The following is a 21626-nucleotide window of genomic DNA, read 5'->3' on the forward strand; positions in this document are numbered from 1 at the left end:
ATTAGCAACAGAGTTCCCAGACATATCACATCGGTCAATCTAAAGGATACTACAATTTTGTGGTCTTATAAGGACACATTAAAGTTGCCGGGACATGTAAATTGACATAACTGTACGTATTGGTATATGGAAAACCAGCACGTTGTTTTGTAGCAACCGCTAAATCAACCAGTGTAAATGGTGTAATCGCGCCATAGTTTATTGAGCAAACTCTCACTGGAGACAAGTACTTCACTCTACTTCAAGAGTTGACACCAGGAAAACATGCATATGGACAAACTATTTCCAACATGTCAGAGCTCCTGCACATTGTGCATTAGCTTGTAGGGTGTACCTTGATAAAGTTTACAAAGGAAGGACGACTGGACGTCGTGTTGCAATTGAATTCCCTCCACATTCCCCCGATATTACCTGAATGGATTTCTTCTTTTGGGGTAAGAAAGTCTATGGAAAGAAACCACGAACTCTTGAACTGACTGGTTACATTGAGGAAGCCTTCCACAATCTGGACAACAATATTTTGCTGTGTATGCATGTGTGTCAGAGTGATCCAGATAGACTTCAATGGTGTATTGATGAAGAAGGGAGACAGTTTGAATATAAAAGGAAGTGATGTGTACTGCAATTTGTTGGTAGGCATGCATTATGCATCATGTTGAACTTAAGTGAAGTGTGTAGTGACTTTTGCACCACCCTGTATACATGATTTGAACTGTCTCTTCTTTATTACTTTCCATTACTACAATTGACCCACTACAAAACAAGTTAGCTCAGTGGGTTGTGGAATGGTCAGTTATGGTTCTAGCCCGTCCGTGCCTTCCCATTTCAACTCGACATAAATGCCATTTCTCAAGGCCACAACTGCTTTCTTCCCATTCCAAACCCATACAATTACACCTATACCGACATGTATCACGTAGCTCAACTCCAAGGGATGTACAAAGATAAGCAGTGACAGAACTGTGGAGAGCCGAACATAGGATGCAGACACTCCTGGCACTAAAAGACATTTAAAAGAAAACTGACCCAATGGGCCATTTTCTCCTTCCGTGTTTCTCCTATTTTTCTCGTCGTTTACTAACTGTATTTATCTTCATCTTTGACTCTTTTCTTTCCCTGTATTTCTCCTTAACGTACACTTAGACTATGAAGACCGAGGACCTGTCAAAATGACTCCAAAAAGAGCACTGAAGCCCACCCACCTGATGAAGCTGGGAAGCATAAACAAGAAGTTCACCGGGGGCTGAGAAGAACTGGGATTGATGACAGCAGTGTACGATGACGATGCAAAGATTGTCTTGTCTCCTCTTTCTTTCGCTCCCTCGTCCCATATTAATCTGATGTGTATCCTACTATGTGTTCCTTTCTTTCTATACATAATTTGAGTTTTCACATTGTACAGCCTGATCTTATGAAGCCATTATACCTGAAACACTACTAGGAATCTCAATAAAATTTTCAACCCTAAATATCAGAACAGAAATAGGAATCTACAAACCAACCACAACCCAAGTTTACAAAATAAACAGCAATAATGGTGACTACAACAGAAGTTCCAGAAGTAAATTATGATCATCGCACAAATATTTCCACGACTCAAATGGATTCAATATTGTATACAATACCCCTCAGGTAAGCTTTAAAACAACTTCACAACTTGTCAAGTTCTAATAAATTTTTAAGGCTCTGTAGAAAAGAAAGTCGTCGTTTTGCACTGGAGCTGAAAAATCTTTCTGCACTAAACATATATATAATGAGCAACAGAAACTAGACTCAAAACTTTATAAGTAAGACATAGGGTACCTATTAAAGAAAAATGAATACATGTCTCTCCAAAATTATCCCTTTCTTTGCTCAATCTAGTTATCACAAAGATAAAATATTTTTCTTCTACATACCCTGAACAGTCTCAGCATCAACTACGGTATTTAACTGTGAGCTGGTAAGCGCTGTTGCGTTAGGAATATTGGCAGGAATGGACTGCAGTAACTGGCGATTTGAAGATTTTTCTGCAGGAAGGTCAAAAAGTGTTGGCACAGCATTTGGCTTTAATTTCCTCTTTCCATCTGCTCGATGGGTTTCAAACTGTGATTCCTCAAAGTGTGCCTACAATAAATTTCAATAATGAAATCCTTCTTGCCTATTTCAATTAAGACAAGACAAATAAAAATATATATCATACAGTACATAGAAGTGGTGATGATGATGGCAACTGTTGTTTAAGGGGCTTAACTACAACGTCATCAGCCCATACAGAAATGAATGCGTAATTGAAACATTTTAATACCATAGCACACACATTATAGATTGAACAATATTTTCCTAAAAATTCACAACATCCCCGGTATATATGAATCTATAATACCATTCCAGGAATGAGTTAGCTAGAAAATTTATAATGTCCAATAATGGACCATTAATATTGGTATTATAAATTTACTCATTCGGAACAAATATTTCAGATTCCCTATTGGAATCAACATCTATATCATATATGAGTCTAACGAGATCTAATTTTCTCAACAGCTGATTTTTAAGGTTTCTTCTTAAGGACACATCATGCACAAAAAGGTATATATTTTTTTACATCAATAAACACTGCATGTCCCACTTGAAAGTACAGCAAATATCTTAACCCAAATTTAATTAGTAAATATAATGATCAAAAACTGAGAATCCAATACATGCTACAAAAATTACATAACTGTTTTTACTCTTGGAATAGCATTGTAACTTTGTCACAACCTTCCAATCAATGTGATTATGACTCAAATCACCTGATTTTAATCAAATAAAATTTCATGTTTCAGTTTATGCACAATTTACTTTCAGAATATGTCATACAAAATTGTCTTTACACAATGACATATAAATTACTTCTTTTGACTTGAGTTTTGTTGGTATTCTAATAATATCTGCAAGAAGTCTTCTACCTTCACCTTTCAGTTAAAAGGTATAGGCCCTACCATCACCTAAATTATCTACTGACCTCTGATTATCGCCCATTTTATATTCTTCCAGCACTTTCTAAGGCTTTGGAAAGACTGGTGTAGGATCAAGTACTGAAATATTTAAATAACTATTATCTCCTTGACCCATTACAATCGGGCTTTAAGAAAGGGTACAGCACTGCCACGGCTCTCCTTAAAGTGACAAGACATCAGACTAGCTATGGAACAACGACAAGTTACAGTACTAATGCTACTGGATTTGAGTGGTGCATTTGCTACAATAGACTTACAGCTACTAATTAAGAAAACTGAATCCTACTTGTTTGAGTCTTTAGTACTGAAGTTTTTTACGTCATATTTGAAAGATCGAAGGCAGCAGGTGATAACTCGCAAAAGAAATTCAGAATGGCGTACAAGGAAAGTGGACACGCCACAAGGTAGTATTTTAGGACCGTTGCTTTTTACATTGTATATCAATGACATTTGATCTTCTCTAAAAACGTATAATTATCACCTATACACCGATGATCTCCAGATATATTACCATTGCAGTTTAAGCGAATTACCAAACGCAGTAAAATGCATAAATGATGACATGAAACAACTCAGTGAATAGGCTCTCGCAAAACATACTTCTCATAAATCCATCAAAATCACAAGCTATCATTGTTGGTTACCAGAAGCTCCTACACAAGATCAACAAATGGAAGACAGGAAACTTAAAAGGGTCCACCTTTTCAATACAAATAAATGTTATAGTTTATTTACAACATATATTTACACTTGGAACTAGTTTCGACGCTGTTTGGCGTCATCTTCAGCCAAAATGTGGGAAATAGGCTAGCATGTAGACATTTATATTACACAAGGTGTTACATCAGTATGATTAAATGAGAGAACATGAAGACGCAAAGTACAATGTCAGTTTCAAAGTGGTCATGAAGGGTGAATCAAAATTGTATAAACATGAGATAACATAATCACTTAAACAATAAACATATAAACATATAACTGTAACAAAACCATGCGGAGGTACGAGATGATTGGCATTGGAGATTCAAATTATTTCAGACACTCTTCCATTGAATGTTGCCTGCCGCGAGTGTAGTACAAAACATAGGTTATATTTCAGTAAACACAATCTTCTCAAAAATGCACATAACATTATAAAATATTTGGGTTGAGATGAAATTTGGCAGTTAGGGATTGAAATCACTTATTCAATAAGCGTCAATTCAAAAAACAGCTGTGAAGGGTTTGCATTTATCGAGTCCAAACTCACGCTTGTGCAGTTCTTGTCTAACCCTTCACAGCTGTTTTTTGAATTGACGCTTATTGAATAAGTGATTTCAATCCCTAACTGCCAAATTTCATCTCAACCCAAATATTTTATAATGTTATGTGCATTTTTGAGAAGATTGTGTTTACTGAAATATAACCTATGTTTTGTACTACACTCGCGGCAGGCAACATTCAATGGAAGAGTGTCTGAAATAATTTGAATCTCCAATGCCAATCATCTCGTACTTCCGCATGGTTTTGTTACAGTTATATGTTTATATGTTTATTGTTTAAGTGATTATGTTATCTCATGTTTATACAATTTTGATTCACCCTTCATGACCACTTTGAAACTGACATTGTACTTTGCGTCTTCATGTTCTCTCATTTAATCATACTGATGTAACACCTTGTGTAATATAAATGTCTACATGCTAGCCTATTTCCCACATTTTGGCTGAAGATGACGCCAAACAGCGTCGAAACTAGTTCCAAGTGTAAATATATGTTGTAAATAAACTATAACATTTATTTGTATTGAAAAGATGGACCCTTTTAAGTTTCCTATCTTCCATTCTCAGTTCAATATGGACAAAAATGAAATTCTTAGATTTAAATTAAAACAAGATCAACGATTCGATCACTCCTCCTCTACAAATAAATAATAGCACAATCCCGTTCAGTAAAACGGTGAGAAATCTTGGGGGCGACTATGACAAACTCTAAATTGGACAGAACATATTAAAAATGTAGGTCAGAAGGTGTTTGCTACTCTACAACCACCGAAATTAAATAAAGACATTATACAACTAAATATGCAGCAAAGACAAACACAGACCCTAATTCTTCCTATCCTTGACTACTGTGATGTAATCTTGGTAGATGCTACTAAAGAACAAACTAGGAAACTGCAGCGTAGTATGAATTGTTACCTTACATTCATTTTTAACCTAAGGTATGATGTGCATATTAATCCTTACTATCAAGCACTGAACTGGTTAAAACCTGATAAGAGACGTGAATATCATATACTTGTCTTAATACACAAACTTCTGCATAGTAACTCCCGCCAGTATATTTCTGCATAGTAACTCCCGCCAGTATATTTCATCTAAAGTTCACTTCCTCTCTTCCTTCCATAACCGTAACACACGCTCGGGCTCCACTCTAGCTATTCCTCTTCACCACTCTTCTGTGTATAATAATTCTTTTATTGTAACTGGTTTGAGGCTTTAGAATTCCCTGCCAGTAAGTGTCAGGGGCATTGACTATTTCCTCAAATTTAAAATAACTTGACGAGACTTCCTGTTGAAAGTTACCGATTGAAGTGTGTATATGTGCGTGTGATTGGTAATTGAAAAATTAAAAATGGCTCTGTTAATTTTATATAATGGAACATAAGGGTAGTTGATAAGTGTGTAAATTGTAAGTGTGTGTGCGCAAGTGTGTGTGAGAGAAAAGATGACTGAATTAATGTGCTAATAAGCTGCATGTTGCATGAGTGTGTAACTTAAGCTTAATTAGGAAATAGTATAATTATAATTAGTAATAGGCAGCCTCAATGTTATTTGTTGTATTGTGGTTGAGTGTAAGAGAGGGACAGGTGCCCTAACTTCACCACATGAAAGCAGCCACAATAAATAAATAAATAAATAAATAAATTAGTATGATCTTATATGTTTTATTAATGTCCTGTGTTCTACCATTGTTAATGTCTAATATAAAGTTAATTTTAAATACAATGCAATCATGGAAATTAAGTATTAATTAACAACATTCTTTTTAAAATTTCCATACCAAGTTAAGTGGAATAACCTCAACATGCCAGTTTTTCCTAAGGCAGTCTGTAATTCCGAGGGTATGTTATCAACACCAGGTGCCTTCTTCCTCTTTAGGTCACTCAAAGCTGTGTTGAATTCAGTTCTCAAAATTGGGTCTCCCATTTCATCAGCCTCTTCTTATTCCAGCATTGTATCATCTACTTCTTTCTTTTGACACAAATGTTGAATATTTTCCTGCCATTTTTCTGTCTTGCCTTCTTTCTCTAAATGTGGTTTTCCATCTGAGCTCTTAATATTCATACACCTAGTTTTCAGTTTCCCAGACCTTGATTTTCCTATATGCATCATCTACCTTTCCTACAACCATACAACCTTTGAACATCCTTGCACTTCTCTTTTAGCCATTTTTCCTTATCTGCCCTGCACTTTCTACTGACATAATTTTTTTATAGTGCTATTAAAACAACGTGCGTGTTCCGACAGCTCACAGCGTGGTAGTAAGATGTGACAGTTACTATGGCAACCAATACATGCCTTCTGTTTAAGCCAATCCCAGCTAAACACGCGCTCTCCCTTTTCCTATCTCGTCTGCCTTAAAGCTCTGAGAGGCAGTCGGTTCTAGTTCCACGTTGCCAATTAGTATATCATAGCACATGTGGCTGGGCTATATAACAGTGTCTGCTTTGAGTGATATCATTGCCTATATAGTGTGTTTTTTTTAAATCAGCTGAATAATTATGGTGCTATTGTGTTCATGCTAATAAGTGTATCATTATCAAAGCTGGCATTTTAGTGTAGTGTACATTTCAGTATTGTGTAGTATAGCATTTTTTTTAACACCTTGTCATTTATGGAACTACAAAATGTTGCAACCCGTTCAGAGCGCCGCTAGACTACGAGGGCGACCAAGAATTCATTCACCTTGGAGGAGAAAAAAAAAAAGCCAAGCATAATGGGGATGCATGTCTTAGTTACTCCTGGTCAAGCTCGCAATATGGTGTCTGCCTTAAGGGAATACTTTGAGGGTGAAAGAGACAATGGAGGCCCACTGACAGATATTAACAAAGTTGCAGAAAGAACAGCAGCAGTGTTAAAGATATCTCAAGCTACCAAAATTAGAAAAATTAGAACAGGAAAAGAAAAAGAAAAAAGAAAGAAAGAAAAGGAGCCTTGGGAACAAGGTGAACGGGAAAGAGAGGAGTGAATGTATCTGGACCATCACACGACAGGTTATCAACACCGGGCAAAAATCGGCACAATGCCAAACGAGTAACCAGTATGGATGGTTTCCAGGAAGGAGCAATTCGATGGCATGTATATGCCTATTTCAAGACAAAAGAACACACAACACTACAAAAACTACATAGGAATCTTAGAAAAGGTAAAGTGTTTTATGGTAGTGCATGATCCCTCTGAACCCTTCACGAGATAGGATTACACTTTGAAAAATACTCATCCAACCAAACTGTGCTAATGGAGAGACACGATATCATGGCTTGGTGGTGTCGCTACTTGAGGGCTGTCATGAAAGTATTGTGTCGCTTGAAGAAACATTTGTAAACGCTGGCCACATCTTAACCAAGGGATGGCAGACAGAACTCTGCAAGGTACAACGCAACTTACCGTTAGGAAAGAGAGGTACTGGCACTGCCCGAGGCTTTGTTCCAAATTGTTTCCTCATGTTCTGGATTACCACGAGAAAATGAATGCTGCTTCCTTCACGGCATGGTTTGAAAGTTCCCTCCTTAAGAACATTCCCCTCCCCAAATCCACCATTGTTATGGATAATGCTCCATACCATTCTGTAATAGTGGAGAGAAGCCCAACAATCCACACAAGAAAAGCTGACATGCTTGCTTGGATAGAAAGAAATGTCTTTTCTCAGAACAGAGACATTACCACTGAACCTGGTATTACAAAGTCGGCGCCAATGGAACTTGTAACAATTTACAAACCAAAGCCAGTTTGTATCATCGATGAGATAGCAGAAAGGAATGGCTATTAGGTGATCAGGCTGCCTCCTTACAATGCCCATTTTAACCCCATTGAAAATATTTGGGCACAAGTGAAGTGTTATGTAGCTGAAAACTAGAGGTTCACCATCACTGAAATAGACAGACTGACCAGAGGGTATAGAGAATGCCACTGCAGAAAACTGGGTATCTGTGGTGAGCCACACTAGGGAATTGATGTAGAAGCAGTGCGAAAAAGAAAAAAGTTTTGGAAGACTGTGTGGAAGAAATGATTATCTCCTTTGGTTCCAGTTCCAGCTCTGCAGGTGAAGAAAGCAATTCCTCCCTGGGAGTGGCTTCACTAACACCGTGAAGGTGAGTGATGAACTTCTCCAGGGTCCATTTTAAACCAGAGCAACCAGTAATTAGTATAATATTCATAAAATGTAATTCTAGATTTTTCTCAAAAATTGGTAATGCAATTTTTCCAGTTTTAGCATTAAGTCAACAAAATTACCTTGAAAAGCTAACATTTGAATTTAAGTATAACAGGTGTTTCCACCACCCTTCGAAATCAATTCAACCACTACTGATCTGCTTTTAGGGCAGTCGCCCAGGTGGCAGATTCCCTATCTGTTGTTTTCCTAGCCTTTTCTTAAATGATTGCAAAGAAATAGGAAATTTATTGAACATCTCCCTTGGTAAGTTATTCCAATCCCTAACTCCCCTTCCTATAAAAGAATATTTGCCCCAATTTGTCCTCTTGAATTCCAACTTTATCTTCATATTGTGATCTTTCCTACTTTTAAAGACACCATCCAAACTTATTCGTCTACTGATGTCCTCCCACGCCATCCCTCCACTGACAGCTCCGAACATACCACTTAGTCGAGCAGCTCGTCTCCTTTCTCCCAAGTCTTCCCAGCCCAAACTTTGCAACATTTTTTTACCGCTACTCTTTTGTCGGAAATCGCCCAGATCAAATCGAGCTGCTTTTCTTTGGATTTTTTCCAGTTCCTGAATCAAGTAATCCTGGTAAGGGTCCCGTACACTGGAACCATACTCAAGTTGAGGTCTCACCAGAGACAAATATGCTCTCTCCTTTACATCCTTACTACAACCCCTAAATACTCTCATAACCATGTGCAGAGATCTATACCCTTTATTTACAATCATATTTATGTGATTTCCCCAATGAAGATCTTATATTTATACCTAGGTATTTACAATGATCCCCAAAGGGAACTTTCACCCCATCAATGCAGTAATTAAAACTGAGAGGACTTTTCCTATTTGTGAAACTCACAACCTGACTTTTATCCCCATTTATCATCATACCATTGCCTACTGTCCATCTCACAACCTTATCGAGGTCATTTTGCAGTTGCACATAATCTTGTAACTCATTTATTACTCTGTACAGAATAATATCATCTGCGAAAAGCCTTATCTCTGATCCACTTCTTTGCACATATCATTGATATATATAAGAAAACATAAAAGGTCCAATAATACTGCCTTGAGGAATTCCCCTCTTCATTTTTACAGGGACAGATAAAGCTTCACCTACTCTAATTGTCTGAGTTATATTTTCTAGAAACAGAGCCACCCATTCAGTCACTCTTTTGTCAAGTCCAATTGCACTCATTTTTGCCAGTAGTCTCCCATGATCTACCCTATCAAATGCCTTAGATAAGTCAATCGCAATACAGCCCAATTGACCTCCTGAATCCAGGATATCTGCTATATCTTACTGGAATCCTACAAGTTGGGCTTCAGTGGAATAACCTTTCCTAAACCTAAACTGCCTTCTGTCAAACCATTTATTAATTTTGCAAACATGTCTTATATAATCAGAAAGAATGCTTTCCCAAAGCTTACATACAATGCATGTCAAACTGAATGGCCTGTAATTTTCAGCTTTATGCCTATCACCCTTGCCTTTATATACAGGGGCTACTACAGCAACTCTCCATTCATTTGGTAAACTTCCTTCGTGCAAACAAAAATCAAACAAGTACTTCAGATATGGTACTATATCCCAACCCATTGTCTTTAGTATATCCCCCGAAACCTTATCAATTCCATCTGCTTTTCTAGTTTTCAACTTCTGTATCTTACTGTAAATGTCATTGCTGTCATAGGTAAATTTTAGTACTTTTTTAGTATTAGTCACCTCCTCTATCTGGACATTATCCTTGTAACCAACAATCTTTACATACTGCTGACTGAATACTTCTGCCTTTTGAAGATCCTCGCATACACACTCCCCTTGTTCATTAATTATTCCTGGAATGTCCTTCTTGGAACCTGTTTCTGCCTTAAAGTACCTATACATACTCTTCCATTTATCACTAAAATTAGTGTGGCCACCAATTATGCTTGCCATCATGTTATCCTTAGCTGACTTCTTTGCTAGATTCAATTTCCTAGTAAGTTCCTTCAATTTCTCCTTACTTCTACGGCCATTTTTAACTATTTCTTTCCAACCTGCACCTCCTTCTTAGTCTCTTTACTCCCCTGTTATAATAGTGGATCTTTACCATTCCTTACTACCTTTAAAGGTACAAACCTATTTTCACATTTCTCAACAATTGCTTTAAACCCATCCCAGAGTCTACATTTTTATTTACCGTTTTCCACTGATCAGAGTTGCTTATTAAAAACTCCCTCATGCCTGTTTTATCAGCCATATGGTACTGCCTAACAGCCCTAATTTTAATATCTTCCTTTCTTTCACATTTATTTTTAATTACCACAAAAACAGCTTCGTGATCACTAATACCATCTATTACTTTGGTTTCTCTATAGAGCTCATCTGGTTTTACCAGCACCACATCCAGAATATTGTTCCCTCTAGTTGGTTCCATCACTTTCTGAATCAGGTGCCCTTCCCATATTAAATTATTTGCCATTTGTTGGTCATGCTTCCTGTCGTTCACATTACCTTCCCAATTGACATTTGGTAAATTGAGATCACCCGCTACGATCACGTTCCTTTCCTTATCGTTTTCCACATAGCTGATTATCTTATCAAATAATTCTGAATCAGCATCTGCGCTACCCTTTCCTGGTCTGTACACTCCAAAGACATCTAGTTGCCTATTATCTTTAGAAATGAGCCTTACCCCTAGAATTTCGTGCTTGTCATCTTTAACTTTTTCGTAGCTTACAAATTCTTCTTTCACCAGAATGAATACTCCCCCTCCTACCTTTCCTATCCTATCTCTACGAAACACCCTCCAGTTCCGTGAGAAAATTTTTGCATCCATTATATCATTTCTCAGCCATGATTCAACTCCTATTACAATATCTGGTAAGTATATATCTTTTAAATTACTTAATTCTATTCCTTTCTTTACAATACTTCTACAGTTGAGCACTAACAGTTTTATGTCATCCCTACTTGATTTCCAGTTCCCTGTTCCCTTAACACCGCTGCCTAGCGCACCCTGTTTCCCTGAATGTACATCTCTATAACCCTTCTAAACAAATTTCCTAACTTATATGTACCACTGCGGTTCAAGTGAAAGGCCATCTGAGCGCAGATCCCTATCTCCTACCCACCCATTAGGATCTAGAAATTTCACTCCCAGTTTCCCACATACCCACTTCACAGTCTCATTTAAATCCCCAATCACATTCTAGTCAGTATCCTTCCTACACAGTACTCCACTGATAACAATCTCCGCTTCCTTCAACTTTATCCGTGCTGCATTTACCAGATCCCACACATCGCCAACTATGTTGGTACTTATAGCTGCTTGTCTTACGTTGTTAGTACCAACGTGAAACACTACTACCTTCTCCTTTCCCTCCTCCTTCTCTTCTACTTTCTTCAACATCTGCTTAACCCAATTCCTGGATAACACTCTACCCTGGTACCCTTTCCTCCACACACTTCCCCGACATGTCTAACGATAGAATCCCCCATGACCAGAGCCTCAACCCTACCCACCTCATTTGATCCCCTCCCCTACGGTCAGTCCTATCTCTCCTGACAGCTGCAGAAGCTACTTCCTCCTCCCTTTTCTCCATCCCATGACCCTGTTCCACCTGTCTTTTCCTATCCACTACTCCACATTTCCCTTTCCTACCTCTTCCCTTTCTCCTACTTCCAAACTTCTCGGCAACAGTTCCCTGTTCCTCATCTTCCCTCGGTTGTTCTACCTGCAGTGACTCATACCGATTTCTCACTGACACCTGTCCTGAATTTTGATCTTGAATGGAGCCCTTAGCCTGCAATCTCCTTCCCCTTATAACATTAGACCACAATTCCCCCTTTTCCTTCCAATCCCTCTATTTCACCTACTGTATCCTGTACATTGTTTGGAGGCCTACTTTCCTTCCTGTCCTCTGAGAGTATCCCAATTATCTCCCTCAAGCTCTCCAACTCCTCCCTCATACTCCTTAATGCCTGGCCACACCCACAGTTCCTACACTCGCACTACTTAGACATTTTTTACTAAATAATGAAAAGAAAAGGAAAAATAAGATAACTTATTCTGTGCAAAATAAAAATGAAAGGAGAGAAATATTGTCTAGGTTAGTTCACAAAGAACATACGACAGTAAGGTATTTAATATAGGCTACTACTACACTACAATACTACTTAATTGTACTATTTTTATTCCTACAACACGCTAACACAATGAAAATTGCTGTTAATTACTGGAAACAGAATAATACACAAGAATTACACAATTCTTAACTGCAGTTAAGTCTACCCTAATTACAACAACAGAATTTTAGTAAGAGAGTTACTACAGATACCACAGAAACGGTACTATACTATACAAATATTTCACAGTAATAGAATCAACACACTACTTTCTAATAAGATGCTATAATACACTACAATAATTTTAAACTACGTTCAGACTAAGTACAGATACTACAATACACTACAATAATTTTAAACTACGTTCAGATGTATTCTAATTACAACAGGTTTTTGAGATATATGTCACCTCATAAAAAGTGTTCAACCATTTTTCTCCCTTCTTCACTCCCCTTAATGGGATTTTTGGAAAACGAAAAAAAATACATGTTCCTTTATTTTTAAAAGAGATTCCAAATACTAATTTTCATGTCGGTAACATCTTTAGTGTTTGAGATATATGTATCCTTATACAAAGAATTCAACTAACATTTCAGTTCATTTTTAAAGTAGATTCCAAATACCAATGTTCACGTCTGCAACATGTTATGTTTTTGAGATATACTGCAGATACTCTAATTTTAAAAATTCACCCCCCTTTTTCATTTCCCTTTAACTGGATTTTCCGTAAAAATATTAATGTTTCTTTACTTTTACAGGAAATTGCAAATACCAGTTTTTAAATCTGTAATATGTTACATGTCTGAGATAATTTGCAGATATAGTATTTTTAAAATTGACCCTGTTTGTCACTCCTGTTCACCCACTATTCATCGGATTATCCAAAAACGCAAAAATACGTGTTTCTTTATTTTCAAAGGAGATTCCAAATTTCATGTCTGTAACATCTTCAGTTTTTGAGGTATAAGTCTCTTCATAAAAGGTGTTCAAGCACTTTTCCCCCTTTTTTCACTCCCCTTAATGAGACTTTCTGAAAACAAAAAAAAATACGCGTTACTTTATTTTTAAAGGAGATTCCAAATACCAATTTTTACATCTGTAAACTTTTAAGTTTTTGAGATATAGATATCCTCATTTTAAAAATTCACCCCTCTTTTTACCCCCTTAGCGATGCAATATTAAAAAATCCTCTCTTATCGAGCACCTACATGTTAATATGAATGTATCCCCAAAATTTCATTTCTTTACGTCCAGTAGTTTTGGCTCGGCGATGATGAATCAGTCAGTCAGTACAAGTTATTTTATATATATAGATAATGGCAGGCACACCCTTTCTACATTGCTACAAATCGACTTCAATGAATATATATATATATATATATATAGATCGACTTACGAAGTATCTGCATGTTTACAATATTGCAAACCTTCATTAACTGCTGCTAAACGGTACGTCATATCGACAGACGAATTGTACGATAAGACACCGTATTTAGGGGTCTAAATGGCTGGTCCTATGATATTTTCTCATATCTCGTCTATTCATGGGTCAGATTGAGTTAGAAACAGTGAATAGGGTGAAATTTGGATAAGATTGTCTCATAAAGCATTATTTTTCGGATAATTATGCGACAACTACAAACGTAGCATTTGGCTCACATATGGCTACTGTGTGGGCCAATGATCATGTAGAATTTGATGATCCTATCTTTCCTATAAGTGATACAAAGTATTAATTATGCATGTAAAAAGTGCAAAATTTACTTACAATTGAGAAATAGAGACAAATTTAACATATAAGGGATAGAGATACGACAAAAAGTCATAGGACCAAAGTTGTAGATCACTCCAATTTGAAGAGAGATTGTGCCATACGTTTGTGATACGACTTATCATTTAGTCACGAAATACCGCGAAACGATGGTATGCACCAACATTAAAATTGCCTCAATATTCTGATATTTTTCAGGGGTAAAAAGTGAAATATTTAAATGTCTTGGAAGCTTTCCATCTATTACATAATAAGACATATAATTTTGCCAAATTTCAATATTCTAGCTCGTCTGGCATATTGTACCACAATCTTGCTTTGGGGGAGGGGGTAAAAATGAGGACTTTCAGGAAACTATAAAGATAACAAATATGCAGATGGTAATTATTACACCTGAAACGGATAACTATACGAAAATTTCACTAAAATAGTCTATGTACAGACACACGGTCATTACGATTTTATTTATATAGATAAGGGATCCGCTCCACATACAACACCTTTTGGGCTAGATCCGCTGGACTTAGCCTGCAAAACCGACCGTTCATGATATCTCCCTTATTAATCCTCCTATGGAAAAAATGCACATGAGAAAAAAGTTTTAGAAATGGACTTCCATCAAGGCTGATTGATTTCCAATCAGATTGGTCTTGTATATATTGTGGGAGAGTGAAATCCCTGTTTTGGTTCCCTATTAAACCCCCAGACCATTCTGGGAATTTGAAATGGTATGGACCTTAAAACCTACCTTTGGACAGGTGGATGCTAAATATAAAGTTTGGTTGATATATCTTCAGTAGTGTTCAAGTTATAAGAGATACGCTTTACACGTACCCATTTTTAAGTCCGGTAGGACTTGAACTGAAAAACCATCCATTAATGATATCTCCCTTATTAATCCTCTATAGAAATGATGCACATGAGAAAAAAAGTTTAGAAATTGATTTCCATTAAGGTAGGTAGATTTTCGTTAAGTTTAGTAGTGTATATTTTGTGGGAGTGCAAAATCACTCTTTCATATAAATCCCCAGGCAATTCAGGCATTCAGAAACAATATTGGCCCTAAAACCTACCCAAGGACAGGTGGATTTCTAAATATGAAGTTTGGTAGAAATACATCCAGTAGTTTTCAAGTTATAAGAACTCGACAAACAGACACCAAAGCTAAAAAATATGCAGATGGTCATTATTACAGCTGAAACGGATAACTGAATGAAAATTTTGAGAAAACAGTAAATGTACAGACACACGGTCGTTACGATTTCATTTATATAGATTACATTTTAATAATAATAATAATGTTATTTGTTTTACGTCCCACTAACTACTTTTTAAGGTCTTCGGAGACGCCGAGGTGCCGGAATTTAGTCCCACAGGAGTTCTTTTACGTGCCAGTAAATCTACCGACACGAGGCTGTCGTATTTGAGCACCTTCAAATACCACCGGACTGAGCCAGGATCGAACCTGCCAAGTTGGGGTTAGAAGGCCAGCGCCTTAACCGTCTGAGCCACTCAGCCCGGCCAGATTACATTACATTTTAAGCCTTTCTCTAAACTACCATTCCACTCAGCGAGAATAAAATGATTTATAGGCTAGATCGTAGTGGTTCATTCCCCGACTTTACATACCGATTTTCATTAAATTCTCTTCAGCCGTTTTCTCATGATGCACGTACATATATAGACAGACAGACATTACAGAAAAATAAAAAAATTGCATTTCCTTGTTACTGTGGACACGACCGATACAGAAATACCATTTTTTTTTAAAATTCTGAGCAAGGTACAGACAAAACTCTTATTTTATATATAATTCAAAGTTGTGAAAGCATCTTATTAAAATTACAGGACATATTCTGGCTGCATTAGGCCATCTTCAGCTGTCTAGAATTAACTTAAAATTAATATATTAAAAGTAACAAAACATGGATAAAATTCACACTCATATGATATAGCCTATGGTATTTATAAATGAAAAAGTACATGTTGAATCATCATCAGATGAAGAACTCACCAGATGTAATGTGATGAAGTTAACAGTTCTATGTAAAATGGCGATGTAATTAAAAGTTTCGTCTGTCCTTAAAATTATTCTCATGCAAAAATAATGTCAGTTGATTCAGCAAAACTTAATATAAAAACTTTTAAAATATTACAAATTCACAAATGTAGATCAAAATGATTCATTGCCAGCCAGACTATTGAGGAGGAATAAACTGCCGTCCGGTCATGTTGTGCGATATTAAATCTAGAAGGAAAACGAAAAATTACTAAGATGATATTAAAACAAGGGAAGAAGATTTTAATACGATAAAAGATGCTTTTACAACTTTGAATTGTAAATAAATATATAAGTATTGACTAGGTGGATCCAATATACTGATTTTTCAATTTATATAACATAATTGCCAATACGTATCCAAAATGAAATTTATTTCATGTCAGTAGTATTAGTCACCTCCTCTACCTGGACATTATCCATTTGTCCAACTATCTTTACATACTGCTGACTAAATGCTTCTGCCTTCTGGAAATCCTCACATATACACTTCCCTTGTCCATTAATAATACCCCTGAAACGTCATTTCTAGAACTTGTTTCTGCTTTCAAATACCGTTGCATTTTTAACTAAAATTTATGCTTGCCATCATGTTTATCCTTGGCTGACTTTTTTTGCTAAATTAAATTTCCTAGTAAATTCTTTCAATCTTTTACTTACTTCCACAACATTCCTAATTAAATCAGCAACATCCCTTAATTAAATTCACTATGGAGATGAAGTTGGACAGATGCCTTCCTTTCTTGGATGTTCTAGTAAGAAAGAAACCGACGGCTCCTTAGGACATACCATCTATCATAAGAATACCACACAAATCGCTATCTTCATGCAGATTCTCACCACCATCCAGCACAAAAACAGGGCATTCTCACGACACTCGTTAAAGAGTTACATAAAATCAGCTTCATGGTAATGGTTACAGCAACTTCCAGATTCATAGAGCCATGCATCCCAGAGAAATGACCAAGCAAAGCTCACAGAAGGAAGAAGTGAAGGGAACAGCCTACTTGTCTGACATTCACAACACCACAGATTGAATTCCCAAGGTCCTCCGCAAACACAATACAAAAACCGTGTTTGGCACCACCACTAAAATGGCTCACAGTCTGAGTAAAACCAAGGACAAATTTCCCCCACTTTTACATCCTGAGGTGTACAAAATTCCCTGTACTTGCAGTAAGATATACATTGGCCAAACATGCTGGTCCATTGGTACCCGTATCAAGGAACATGAACGTAATATTCGTCTCAACCAGCCAGACAAATCGGCAATAGCTGAGCACGCTCTTTCGTCGGATCATGTCATCATGTTCCAAGATGTTCGAGCTCTAAAGGTCCAGGATTATATGGGAAGCTGTAGAAATACGTAGAAATCCTAACAATTACAACAGGGACACTGGCTATCAAGTAAGTAATACCTGGTTGCCAGTCACTAGGGATTTATGTAGGTAGTTCCCTTCCCTGTCCCTTCACTATTGTTATTTCGTCTCGGTGTTTTCCAAATTCGTACGTTCCTCATCGCCAGATGTTTCATTCTAGGCTTGTGTCAATGTCATATGTTATGTACACGTTATGTGACCCTCTTAGACTGATTTCTGATGGTTCGGTCAGATTCCGCTTTGAACGCTAGCGCTGTGCCACGTCGGGGAACCACCTGATGACGAATGAACGTACCATTTCCACTTCTATTCCAGCGTCTAAATTTCAAAAAGTCATTGTTTAAGAAGCCTTTCTCGTGGACAGTCGAGATTTTCTTCTGACGACGCAGAGCAAAGTTCTTTGCGAAATGTAAAGTATTTCACCCTATTTTTTTTGACACAGCATAAGCCCAAACGCCTATACAGTATCATGTCTGTAAGTACGGGCCGTGAAAGCATCAATGGCAACATTAAAAACCTCTATGGGGAGGATACTTTTAAGAAGGCTTAAAAATTCAGCAAATCAAGGAGAAAGAAGTCTCTTCTTTCTTTATGCTTTCTACTGAGATGCAGGGACCATAACATCATTCCCAACTGTGTGAAGCTGAAGCACACATTAAATACACTGAAGGCCAGGAGAATATATCAACGCGCTAGCATGGCTCTTGTGATCGCGAGAGTGCATTACATTTGTAGGGAACTGGATTCAGTGTCCCGAGAGTTGTCTCGTTTACACCTGCTGTTAAGCAACACTCTCTCGCAGGAATTGTGGTTGACTTTCAAAAACATTACTGCTATACAGGCTGAATGAAAATTCAACCAGGTGTCATTCAGACAGGAATCAAAGTTCCTCCGACTAACTCAGAAACATGCGATCTCTCGCACAAATCTGGATGCTAGTAAAACTGTTGTCAATCTTTCCAAGAAATCCTGGGACGAGAACCAAACGGCAGTTCTAGCTAGGGGTCTTAATTTCACTGTCACTCCCTCTAAAATACCCACTGAGGAGTTAATTACTTCTGTTGAGGCAGCCATCCACAAACTACCTACGGATGAGGCTGAGGAGTTAAGACAGAAATGTGCGAGACTCATAGGTCTGCTGTTGTACACACGCCCAATTTAACAAGAGGTGAAAGGAGAACTCTGAAGGAACTTAGAGATGATTCTGAACTGACCATTTTCTCAGCTGATAAGGGTAATGTGACAGTAGTTATGGACACTGATGAGTATAAGAATAAGATCTTGGCTATATTGTCAGAGCCTGTTTACAGACTGAGCTCATGTAACCCCACCACTCATGTGTCCAACGCCACCGTGAAGCTCTTAAGGCAATCTTCAATTCCAAAAGAGGAGGCTAAACATCTGTCCCTAGGGGATGCAGTGCCACCTAGATTATATGGACTGCCTAAGATCCATAAAAAAGATGTTTCCCTCAGACCTATTGTTAGTTGGCTAACTACCTAAGCAAAATTGCTTCAGCCACACATAGGACGTACTGAATCATATGTCAGGGACTCTCTGTATTTTGTCAACAAACTGTCAACCATAACCCTTCAACTAATGCACTTTAGGTGAGTTTCGATGTGGAGTCCTTGTTCACTAAAGTGCCGACTGACTCAGCCATGTATCTCATTGAACACCTGTTCCCTGAGGACATTAAAAAGCTATTTTACCACTGCATGACTTCCAGCTATTTTTTGTGGGGTGGGAATTTTTACGAACTGACGGACAGAGTGGCTATGGGAAATCCACTTTCAACTGTAGTGGCTAATTTCTTTATGGAGCATTTTGAGGAGGAGACTATTGCTTTGGCACTCGTCAAACCTATGATATGGTGGAGGTAAGTTGATGATGCATTTGTGGTCTGGACAGAAGGTCCTGAGAAACTTCACCTATTTCTAAACCACCTAAATCAGCAACATCCTTCAATTAAATTCACTAAGGAGATGGAGTCAGACGGATGCAGACGTGCCAACTTTCAGACGTAAAAAATCAGGAGATTTCTTTGCAGCATATTCCAACATGTTATGACGTCATTGATTACGTAACTTTGAAGAATATTTAACATATTATGTAATTTTTCTTAATGCTGAAATACTGCATGTACCTGGGCTTTAGAACAAACGACTCTTCATTGTAACTGCCTTAGAGCTCTTCATAAATTTCTGAAGTAAATTTATACTCAAAGCAATTGGCCTTGTTGAACGGGTCTTGCGGTTAATTTTTTTCCAGAATTAGTTTTCGGGAACCTCTGATCTGAACTGTGTTTTTGCCTTTGTAAATATTCTAAAAAGTTGTCTCACAATCAGCATTGCTAATTGAAAACGATAAAATAAAAAGCATTACGTTAGAGATTCTGTCTTCTTTACGAACACCACCAGCTGATTGCATCTGTCTTTCCAGTGACCACTGAACATAAATTCTCTGCAGCTACTCAAAGAACGAGGGAAAACCTAGGATTTTCAAAAAATACACGAATACTAAATCTGTTCTCAAAGTCGGGAGATAAATCTCTGCGAACAGGGGAGAGGGAGAAAGGACCAAAAATAGGGAGTCTCCCGCTTAAATCGGGGGAGTTGGCACGTCTACAGATGCCTTCCTTTCTTGGATGTTCTAGTAAGAAATAAAGCGGACGTCTCCTTAGGACATACTGTCTATCATAAGCCTACCCACACAAATTGCTATCTTCATGCAGATTTTCACCACCATCCAGCACAAAAACAAGGCATTCTCACGACACACGCCAAGAGGACGAGACGAATTTGTGAGCCATCAAATATCCAGGTGGAAATGGAAATGGGCACGTTCAAAGACACGTTCAAGGGTAATGGTTACAGTGATCTGCAGATTCATAGAGCCCTACACCCCAGAGAAACGACCAAGCAAAGCTCACAGAAGGAAGAAGTGCTTACTTGCCTTACATTCACAACAGCACAGATTGAATTGCCAAGGTCCTCCGCAAACACAACATAAAAACCGTGTTTGGTACCGCCACTAAAATTGCTCACAGTCTGAGTAAATCCAAGGACGAACTGTCCCAACTTTTACATCCTGGGGTATACAAAATGCCCTGTACATGCAGTAAGGTATACATTGGCCAAACATGCCGGTCCATTGGTACCCTATCAAGGAACATGAACGTACCGTCATTTGGGGTTATTTCAGACGCAGGAGGTAATTTCGGACAAAACGGTACTTTTTCGTTTCACGGTTGGTCACCCTGAATTTTCCAAGATAGAATTCCCGCGCTCGAATTTTTTGAATTCAAGACGAATTCCCGCGCCAATTTTAGCACGTATATCCTGCGTTGCTTACGAAATTATCACGTTAATAATGGTCGTTGTTGTCGGTTTCATTATAGCCTTGACAATTGGTACAGGAACTTCTTAGTGTACACAGGTATTAAAAGAGTCCAGCTGCTGTTCACTATTGTCTACCATTTGTTCTGTTGTGTTTGAAAGTATCCATGAGGCTTCTACGAAGTTTATCTTTAAACACTTCGTTCTACACACATTTTTCTGTGAATCTGTGCAAGGCTGGGGTAATTTCGGACTATGCCGCGTGTGTACAAGAGAAGATTAGGAGGACAGTTGTATTGCAACTACGAGAAAAGTAAACTTGATGCGGCAGTAAATGCCATTAAGGCTGGAAAAATGTCCTACCGCAAAGCCGCGGAGTATTTTCAGGTACCGCGATCGACCCTGGAAAATAAGGTGAACCGCACCAACCCCAAAGCAATCAGAGCACCACCTGTCCTGGACACTGAAGAGGAGGAAATGCTTGTACACGGGATCGTCCGAGCAGCACACTGGGGATATCCTCTCACTTCAAGTGATATTCGATATATTGTAA

The 21626-nt window shown here is 37.8% G+C and overlaps 1 protein-coding gene across 2 annotated transcripts in view; it reads right to left on the minus strand.

The window, feature by feature from the left end:
* LOC136864748 (uncharacterized) overlaps window positions 1–21626 on the minus strand; it is a 114368-nt gene that overhangs the window by 77965 nt on the left and 14777 nt on the right. For both annotated transcript variants that reach the window (XM_067142115.2, XM_068226113.1), the window contains exon 2: window positions 1899–2106. In XM_067142115.2, coding sequence (XP_066998216.2) covers window positions 1899–2106 — 208 coding nt within the window. The remainder of the gene's footprint in view (window positions 1–1898; window positions 2107–21626) is intronic.

This window comes from Anabrus simplex, chromosome 1 (genome assembly GCF_040414725.1).
Source record: "Anabrus simplex isolate iqAnaSimp1 chromosome 1, ASM4041472v1, whole genome shotgun sequence".
NCBI lineage: Eukaryota > Metazoa > Arthropoda > Insecta > Orthoptera > Tettigoniidae > Anabrus > Anabrus simplex.